Source organism: Acinonyx jubatus, chromosome D3 (genome assembly GCF_027475565.1).
Source record: "Acinonyx jubatus isolate Ajub_Pintada_27869175 chromosome D3, VMU_Ajub_asm_v1.0, whole genome shotgun sequence".
Taxonomy (NCBI): Eukaryota; Metazoa; Chordata; class Mammalia; order Carnivora; family Felidae; genus Acinonyx; species Acinonyx jubatus.
Genome location: NC_069392.1, coordinates 27414322 through 27424544, shown reverse-complemented (window position 1 = coordinate 27424544; position 10223 = coordinate 27414322). Strand labels below are relative to the sequence as shown.

Genomic DNA, 10223 nt, shown 5'->3' with positions numbered 1-10223 from the left:
TATTTTATGCAGCCATTATTTATTGTGCGCCTACTGTGTGCCAAGCACGCTTTGTAATTTCCATCCGATTGGACGGCCCGTAAAGGCAAGGTTTCCGCCAGACCCGTTCACCTGTGTTCACCCAGCACCGTGGCCAGCACACAGTAGGCACTTCGCACGTCGGGGAGTGCCCGGCCCGCCCCTCCCCCGCTCCAGGAAGTGCGGGGGCTCCAGTCGCCCGGCGGGCCGCGATGCATTCTGGGGAAGTAGCAGCACCAGATCCAAGATGGCGGCCAGCAGGAGGCTGATGAAGGTAAAACCATTCTCCGGCGCCGGCCGGGCAGGGAGGTGCGGCGTCCCTGGCCCGGGGTCCCCGCGGCGGGCTGGTACTCCTCGGGGCGCCGCCGCTCGGTCTCCCGCTTCTACGTGGTCCCACCGCCCCTCCGGACCGCACGCGGGCTGGGGGAGCTAACGGGGCCACCTAGGCCGCAGCCTGGGCGGGAGCGTCAGGCCGCGCTGGGAGCTGCCGCTGGCCCCTCCGCCTGGCCCGGGGCGTCCACACCGTCCTCCGCCCGGAACCGGGCAGGGTCCTCCTAGTGGCGGCGGCCTCCCGGACCCAGAGCGGTGTTGATGTGGGGGCCCGGCCGGGAGGTCCCGAACCGGGCGCCCGCGGGGAAGGCCTGAGCGCCGGAGCTCCGGTCGGGAGCCCGCGCCGCGGAGCCGCCCCGCCCTGGGCCGCAGCGCACTGGGTTTGGTGCCCCTTTCGGCCGGGTCGCAGCTCCGGAGGCCGGGAGGCTCGGGCTGGGGAAGGAAGGAGGAGGTCGGGCGACAAAAGTTAGGTCAGTTTGTTGGTGGGTCGTTTGAAATTGTGTTGGGTCCTAGCAAACTGTCGCCTTGTGACTGCAGAGTCACACAGCGGGTAAGTTCCAACTCCAGGAAGGCGTAGGGTCGGCCGCATTTGCAGCGCGGTTCTCCTTCCCCGTCTCCTTTTCAACCTACCACTTCTAGTCATCCGGATCTCCTTTCCTTGCTGAAGCAAAAGTGCCATTTTGGGGGGTGGGGGTTGGCTTCAATCGTTCGAACTCAAACCGGCCAAAGTTTATAAAAATAACTTGGTACTTTGTATCTTGAATGCAGCGGGTGCCTTCTTGTTAAGTGGCTCCTTTGGTGAGGATTACAGATGCTAAACTGGCTTAGTTCTTTCCCGAGTATGTTTGCCGGCGCCCTCCGGAGCCGACCTCGCCAAGATTTGTGAGCTGGCGCCCCGGTAGTGCTGCCGGGTTGCATCGAGCCGGAAATAAAAAAGAGCAGGAGCTGATTTCCTGAGAGGAGATAAAGAGCTAGGATTCCTCTTGGGCAGAGCGGTGCTTGTTGGATCTAGACGTTGAACTTGGAGTCACAGCTTCTGGGCCCTCCCTCCCTGGGAACATTTCTTTTGTTCAGTAAGGGCTGGAGACGACGTTTAACTTCATAAAACTGGATTAGAAGTGGGCACAAAAGAGCAGTCAGCAGATTCCAAACTTCTCATCTCTTTTCTGCAGTGACACCATCATTCACCCAGTCATCCAGATGAGAGGACTGTTATTCACTTATTTCTGTACTCTTCTCCCCAAATGCAGTCACCCATTAAGCCTTGTGGATTTTACTTTAGAGAGAGTTGAGTGTGTGCCTTCCTTCCTAATCTTACCGAAATTACCTGAATCCATACCCTCATCTCTCAGATGCTTTTCCAAGTACATACTGAGTTTTTCTGACTCCCCTTCTTGGACACCAAAGTTCTTTTTCTAAAGCAAGTTTTTAATCCTTTCATTCCTATTGAAAACCTCTCTGATCTTGTAGTCCTCAGCAGTTAATCCTAACTTCTTATTTGGCATGCAAGACCCTTCCTAGGCTGGCTGAAAGTAATCTGTTTAGCCTCACCTCCTGCCCCTTGTTTTCCCACTACCCTTGCAAATCATAATAGCTACCTTTTTTTTTTTAAGCTTTTACTTTGTGCTGCCCTGTACTTCACATTCATGATCATGTTTAATCCTCCCTGAAAGTAGACATTATTATTCCCATTTTGTAGGTGAAAAAATGGAATGCTGAGGGATTCGTTGGGTTGCCCCAATTTTCCTAGCTAGGGAGGGTGAGCTGTGACCTCACTCAAGTTCTGACTCCAGAGCCCCCTGCTCTTCTTACTTACTTGCTATGTGGTGTCCTTTGCACATGCTGTTTGATCTACCTGAGAAAGGCTACCTTCCCCTTGCCTCTCCTCCCTTTCATGGAAGTCCTAGGTCCAATTCCAATGCTAGTTACTCTGTGAGGCCTTCTCCCCCAAACCCCTTCAGAATAAGTTGTTTTCTCCTTTGTGTGACCACAGTGCTTTCTTTTTTTTTTTTTCCAACGTTTATTTATTTTGGGGACAGAGAGAGACAGAGCATGAACGGGGGAGGGGCAGAGAGAGAGGGAGACACAGAATCGGAAACAGGCTCCAGGCTCTGAGCCATCAGCCCAGAGCCTGACGTGGGGCTCGAACTCACGGACCGCGAGATTGTGACCTGGCTGAAGTCGGACGCTTAACCGACTGCGCCACCTAGGCGCCCCAACACAGTGCTTTCTTTATGTTTCTCTTTGAGCACTTGTCCCAGTCACATTTGTGTTAGACTTGCCTTTCCTACAGAGTTCTGAGTTCCTTAAGGACAGGAATCTTGACCCAATTCATCTTGGTATCCCCTAGTCTACCCAAGTTGACCTAATTTGGGGTTCCCAGGCTTCCAGAGCTCTGAGAGGGGAGTTCCTATGGTTTTTAAATTATTTTTATGTTTCCAAAAATTGGAGCTTAGAAAGAACATGTATGGAGCACCTGGGGTGGCTCAGTCAGTTAAGCATCCAACTTCAGCTCAGGTCATGATCTCACAGTTTGGGGATTCAAGCCCTGTATTGGGCTCTGTGCTGACAGCTCAGAGCCTGGAGCCTGCTTCAGATTCTGTGTCTCCCTCTCTCTCTGTCCCTCCCCAACTCGTGCTCTGTCTCTCGCTCTCAAAATATAAGCATTTTAGAAAATTAAAAAAAAAATAAACATGTAACATTAAGTACTTTATTTTATTTTTTATTTTATTTTTTATTTTTTTAGTGTTTATTTTTGAGAGGGAGAGTGAGAGAGAGAGAGGCAGAGAGAGGAGAGAGAATCCCAAGCAGGCTCTGCACCGTCAGCACAGAGCTGGATGCTGGGCTTGAACTCACAAACTGCAAGATCATGACCTGAGCAGAAATCAAAGAGTCTGGAAGCTTAGCCCAGGCACCCCTAAGTACTTTTAAGTGCTAGATCATTTACATAAATTATTTTCCGTTAACACTTTAAGTTAGCATATTATCATCTTTATTTTACAAATGAGAGAATTATGAGGCTTAGATAGGTTGAATGTTACCTGAGGTGGAGTAGCAAGCAGACCAGTGTGGGGAGAGAAGATGTTAAATCTCCCTAGTTTCAAATCCCAAAGTCCATGCCTCTTTTCTTACTCCAAGGACACATGGAGGACTGTGTAGTTTCTTGAGTTGTGGATGGAAACTCTTTCAATTCAGTAGAGGAATGCTGGTTAAATGACTTAGATCACTGGCTCTGGGAGTCAGTGTTTAAGCTGGTTAAAAACAACAACAAATTATTGGTGCATATTGATCAATACTTGGGGTGGAAATAAAGGGGTTTCTGATGATGAAAGAAACATGCTGAATAATCAAATGAATTACATCTTAAAGAACTTTAGATTTCCTCAAAAACTATTTTCCAGGACACTCAGAGTCTGATTTCTTTGTAACCATGGACTGTATAAGATACATTATTGAAAGTAGAGTATTTGCATATATTGGCTAAGAAGTTATTTTAGGCAAAGTGAGTATGAGAAAGTCTTTATTTTTATTTTTTTAAATATGAAACGTATTGTCAGATTGGTTTCCATACAACACCCAGTGATCATCCCAAAAGGTGCCCTCCTCAATACCCATCACCCACCCTCCCCTCCCTCCCACTCCCCATTAACCCTCAGTTTGTTCTTAGTTTTTAAGAGTCTCTTATGGTTTGGCTCTCTCCCTCTCCAACCTCTTTTTTTTTCTTCCCCTCCCCCATAGACTAAAGTCTTTAATTTAAAAAGCATTTGCTAAAAGGATTAGCCTTTTTCAGAACCCTTTTTAGAAAAGAATGTTAATAAAACATTAAATACATTTTAATTTGCAAGCAGCAAATTCAGCATTGATGGTAACAACCAGATTGTAACCATTGCTTTTATCAGGAAGGGAAATAGCTACAAAAGTGAAACCTGTAGGTGTGGCTAAGGAAATTGATTGCAGTCTGATCATTTCTTTTCAGCCTCTCAATTGCACACATCTCCCCTAGGGGCCCTCCAGCTAAGTATCTTCCCAGAAGGGCTTTTCTCAGTGGGGGAAGTTGTGGATTTAAGAAGGGGGTATGTGACATTTTGCCAGTCATTATGCTGTAACTGTTGAGATGAGGAATTGAGATTGTAGCAACCTTTTAATACTACTTAAATGATGTTCAGTTAGAACTCTGTAATGGTGTACTTTCAGTCCATAACTACACGTGAATAAGTAAGAGGAGTCACTAATAATAGTTCTTTCCTTGGAATTCAAAAGCAATAAACCGGTTTGCTTTTGAATACAAGTTTATGTTCTCTGAAGTTGGGTAATTAACACGATAGAGCTGTGAACGTGTGTCTGGTAGGTGTGTGTCAGAGGGTGAGGGGAGTTTTTCAGATGATGTTATGCCGGTATAAATGTCCTGAATCCACTTGGTTTTAGGGAATTGAGAAAAACATTGTATTTTTTTTTGTTCTAAATGTAAAATCCCAGTAAGTTCGGACTATTTCAGCTTCCCTTAATGATGCTCATTGTAAATGTTTCCCTATTAAAAGAAAATTGGGACAGGCCCTGCGAAAGAGAATGGACTTGTTCGTTGCAACATTTGGGACCTTTTCTTAGGGTATATACTAGAGCAAAAACATTTGTCTCAGGGTACTTGGTGGACCTATTCTGGCCTTTTTATAATTCTATAAAGAGTTTGTTAAATTAGCAGTATATTGTACCAGATCACTTGGAAAATTCTCATTCCATTGAAAAGTATCACTAAATGTTCAAGAGAGATTTCTATTTTCTTTACTGCAACAGGAAGTTAGGGATTAATGTTTAGAGGACCCCAAGATATCTCTCCTGAGCCCAGACTTTGTATCTAACAGCCTGGAGAAGTTCCCTTTGAATGGCATATAGACCTGTGGTTGTCCAAACTTGTGTCCCCACAGCCCCCACGCTTCTCTTGTCTTGCCTTTCTCAGTTAATGATCCACTTGTCTACTCAGCCACTCAAGGAAGAACCTGGAGAAGCCCACCTTGCCTCCTCATTCCACATCTAGCCACTTGCCAGATTCTCCTGAACTAGGCCTTTATCCTCTCTGGCCTCTGCCTGTCTTTCTCCACCCTCTCTACCACTCCCTTAGTTCAAGCCATCCATTTGTGGTGGGCCACTTGCACTAGACTCCTTGGTAGTTTCCTTTTATTCCTCACCAGTCTATCCTCAATTCGGGAGGTCAGAGATCTGTATTTAAAACCCCACATTCCTTAGCATGTTCTTTCGAAGTCTGATCTCACGAGTCTCTTCTCTCTGCACTTGCCCGTGGGATCCCCTACACATGCTCTGCACCCCGGGGTCTCTTGATGGGTATCCCTGCCCTGGTATCCCTGCCCTTTCTCTACATCAGGGTAATTTCTTGTCCTTTAGGACTCAACTCACAGGCACCTCCTCTTAGCCCTGCATTGAGGAGCTCAGTGAGGGAGAAAAATGGCGTATGCCTAGAACAAAGGAATTCTGGTCTGTCCACTGTATGCTGGATGTTTGCCAGCTGAATAATGGAGTATAAGGGGAAAGATCCTCTGACATTGAGAAGAAGGTGGAACTTGGTCTGGCCCTTGAAGCATAGGCAAGGGTTTGGGCTGTTGGAGAAGGGGGGGGCCTGGCAGCCAGTAAGGTTTAGTAGCTCTCATCCCTCAAAATGGATGTGGGTGGTGGCTAGGAGAGATGCCCTGGGGAACCGCAGTGACAGTTCACTCCCCCCCCCCTCCCCAAACAGCTGCCTGCTTCTGACCTTGTGCAGTCCCTTCCTTTGGTTTCAGTTAGTCCAGCCCTGAGGCACTTTCCAGAAGCACTGGGTAAGTGGCCTGGTTTTACCCTAGGTTGGTATATCCAGTGAACCTGGCCCTCCAGAACTATGAGCTTTCCCTCTTTTCGTCTTCCCTGCAGGGCTACATTCTCTGGCCAGCCGCTGAAGACTTGTCTCTCCATGAAGGGGCATTGCAGAAGGTGATGCTGATGAGTTTAAGGACAGGTGGCATAGAGATGTCTGGGCCTTTCAGTTGAGGGGGTCAGATGTATCCTCAGCTGTAACATCCAGGAGAAGCAGCAGGCTGCTCACATGTGAGAGCCTTTGCCTCTGGGTTTCCTCTAGCCAGTCTCATTCTATTTGTCTGTTCTTGAGGGCATAGCTAAACCTAACCCTCACCCCAATAAAAAGTGGGGAGGAAAGGGTGTTTCATTCAAAGCTATTGGGAGAGAGAATATGGTATCCTGGTTAAGAGCTCAGGTTCTGGAGGTTGTGTACTGGGCCTGCGATATCTTAGTTGTGGGAACTTGGGCAAATTACTTAATCTCTGTGCTTTAGTTACTTCATCTGTGTGCAAAAGTGAAATGAGTTAGTATATGTCACATGCTCCAGAGAGTGCTTAGCATATCCTAAGTGTTAGATACACATAGATTGTTATTATCGGGAGTGAGCAAAACATATCCCAGGGCAATGACAGAGCAGCCTGGCAGGAGGGTAGGGGCTTGGAGATGGTACTGAAAAGGTGGGTTGGACCATGCCTGGACACGACCTCATTACCCAGGCAGAGCCCATTCTCTTTCCCACCCTGCTCTTCTGCCTTTTGAAATAACCTGTTCCTTAGGATTAGCAAGAAGTTTCTTGAGGCAGCTGTGTGAATGTGTCTTTGTTCAAAAAATGTTTACTTTTTCCAACAAAATTAAAAAGCTCTTGAATTCAAAATTTTGTCTTTCCGGTATCTCTGAATCTCACACTTACATTATCTCTTCGTGTCCTTCATGTATGTGCCGTGCAGTGACCGTCACTGTGTCCAAAGATGAGTCCAGGTGCTGTGGAAGGCATGGAAAGATGCTGAGCTGGCAGTAAGGGGTGGGAGTTTGCAAGAAATACTTTGAAGAAATAGTTGCAGTCCCAGAAATAAAATTGTTGCTTTTTGTCTTCTCTTTCAGCCCTGAAGCAGAAAGTTAAGAAAGGTTGCTTCTGGTGGCTGATCCGTTTTTGCTCCTGGCCCTCGCCACAGTCTCTTTAGAATTCCAGAGCTGAGAGGAACACCCTTGACAGACAAGAGGCTGAGGCTTGGGGCGGGGGTACCACCCACAGGCTGGCAGTGGCACTGGGCACACTCATTGCCCAGGCCTCCCTGTTCTCAGGGTTTTGCTCCTGCTCACATGACTGCTTTTGGTTTTTAAGGAGGAACAAGGTGGAGAGGAGGGGAATTCATTTCAGGTCAGGTGGTGGGTTTTTTGTTCAGTTTGCAATAATTCCAGGTCTTTATTGATTATAGTTTTCTTTACTTCATGATCTTATCAGATTTTGTTTCTGCTTTTTTGCCAACATAGTTCAGCAGCAGAGGAAAATGCTGTTTTCACAGTCCCTAGCCCAGCAGGCACATTTGCAAGCAAGTCAGTAACGTCAAATCTAGTGCTCATGGTGGTGGTCTGTCTTTCTGAGCGAGGATGGTACCTGATTCTATCACAGGATCAGGGAGTGGGTACGACTTAGAAGTTGAACAGCCTCTGAGTGCTTTCTGACATGGTTTGTAAAATATGTCCTTTACACCAATGTACATCTTGTTAAGAAAGCTCAGCTCAGGAAAGCTAACCTTACAGAAGGAGATCTGCCATGTGTTTTACACACGTGGTTCCCATTCCAGTCACTTGTGCTGGGGTGCTGGACTCAAGAATGCCATGTACAACCATGTTCATATGGAGACAGAAACATATTCCAGGAGCCAGGCTGACATCCGGAAGCTGACTGTGTGGAGCTGGCATCAGAGTCCACTCAGCTGGGCCATGCTTGCCCAGAGGTGTGTGGGCAGTGTATGCCTATAAGCTTGTACTGAGTGTTCTCTTCAGCCATACCCTCTTAGAATGACCTCTTGACAAGTGGCCCACCATCCTGGATCAGTGTGCTGTGGTCAAGTTCAGATCTTAACTTCTATCACGGACTCATTTGTGCCATCACCTTGAGCCTCATTGTCCTGATTTCTGCAGTAGGATGATAAAACTACTTCATAGAGTTGTGATAGTAGTTAAATATGTTAGTTGTGAAAATAACTAAGTGTAAGATGGTATACTGCTGACCCGTGGAAGGGGTGATGTGTTTCTGTGGGTCCTGCCTCCTTTGCTAACTATTAATTGAAATAAGAGAATCATATTTGCGGGGCTCTGAAACCTATATATATCTAAACCTGTATATATCTAAACATATACAGTATTTTGATATAATTTTTTCTTAACTGTTCATTTTTGAGAGACAGAGCATGCGAGCAGGGGAGGGGCAGGGAGAGAGGGAGACACAGAATCCAAAGCAGGCTCCAGGCTCTGAGCTGTCAGCACAGAGCCTGATGCCAGGCTTAAACCCATGAGCCGCGAGATCATGACCTGAGTGGAAGTTGGACACTCAACCAACTTAGCCACCCAGGCACTCCTACAGTATTTTGAATTAAAGTCATGATTTAGTATCCTTGCCACTGATTGCTTTGTGTGAGCTTGGAAAGCACCTATCTGTCAAAATTAGCTACTTGGCTACCGTCACACAAAAAAGCAGGAAGAGGCTTTTTCAAATAACTAATGTCCTCCCAGTTGTGTAGCTGGTATTTGAGAGCTATACTGTACTTAGATTAAAAAAAAAAGCTTATTTATTTATTTTGAGAGACAATGTGTGTGTGTGAGCAGGGGAAGGGGTAGAGAAAGAGAGAGGGAGGGAGAGAATCCCAAGCAGGCTCCACGCTTAGCATGGAACCTGACTTGGGGCTTGATCTCACGATCAAGCTGATATCAAGAGTTGGGCGCTTAACCAACTGAGCCACCCAGGCATCCCTGTACTTAGATTTAAGGCAGGTTTGTGTAACTTCCCCTTAGACATGCAGCTCCATCTGCCAGGTTTCACTTTGTCTGGACAAGACAAGCCTAGAAATGTTCCTTGCACGGCATAAACACTTAACGACCAGCTGTGAAGGGCTAGGGCAAATGCTATATATGTTCATGCTTTTGTCATTATAAATTTTGGGAAGCTAAGCTCTGCAAGTATCTTGTTGAAGAAATAAGAGCCCCTGCATTGCCTGTTTCTAGTGGAACCCCTTGCCACCCTCACCTATTGCTTTGTGTGGCTGAGAGAGATTCTAGGTTTGCTTCTGGTCCTGGCCCTGGCCCTACCCTATAAAGGGTCTGTGATTTGGGCTTCTCTGAACTTCAGCTTTACCATCTGTAAGAAGCTAATATGCCTGACTTGCCCATCTCTGAGTGTCTGTGAGCTTCCAGTCTTATTCTGTGTGCTATCTGTTGTAAACACTGCAGAATGTTCTTGTGACCAACCACTTCTCACGCTTCTCTCTCAGAGTCTTGCTCCTGCTTTTCACATGGCTGCTTTTGGTGTATGCCTCCTACATCGAAGGTACGCACTTTCCCTAGCATCTTCATTTCTGGAGGTTGTCCCCAGAAATAACGCTCTTTCCTAGAAGATGACCTCTTCCCTGGCATCTCTCCATTTGTTTATTGTTGGGATTTTGTAAGTGGTGACACTAAGCTATTGCCCGCTTAAGGGGAGTGTGGTGGTGATGTGTTCTTAGCAACTCCTCTGCCTTATGTTTTTCTTTTTCTTTTTTTTTTAATTTATTTTTTATGTTTATTTTTGAGAGAGAAAGAGCATGAGTGGGAAGGGGCAGAGAGAGGGGGAGACACAGAATCGGAAGCAGGCCCCAGGCTCTGAGCTGTCAGCACAGAGTCCGACGTGGGGCTCCAACCCATGAACTGTGAGATCATGACCCAAGCCAAAGTTGGACACTTAACCAACTGAGCCACCCAGGTGCCCAGCATTCACTTTTTTAAAAAAAAGTTCAGGAAGATTTCTGGGTTTCTATTACACAAACTTGTTGCAGCTG

At 46.7% G+C, this 10223-nt stretch overlaps 1 protein-coding gene across 2 annotated transcripts in view; it reads left to right on the top strand.

The window, feature by feature from the left end:
* Positions 1-224: 224 nt before the first annotated feature.
* UBE2L3 (ubiquitin conjugating enzyme E2 L3) overlaps positions 225-10223 on the top strand; it is a 54246-nt gene continuing 44247 nt past the window's right edge. The window contains exon 1 of one of the 2 annotated variants that reach the window (XM_027049712.2): positions 225-292. In XM_027049712.2, the coding sequence (XP_026905513.1) occupies positions 266-292 (27 nt within the window). In that variant the 5' untranslated portion in view covers positions 225-265. The remainder of the gene's footprint in view (positions 293-10223) is intronic. The other variant, XM_027049713.2, reaches the window with a different exon arrangement.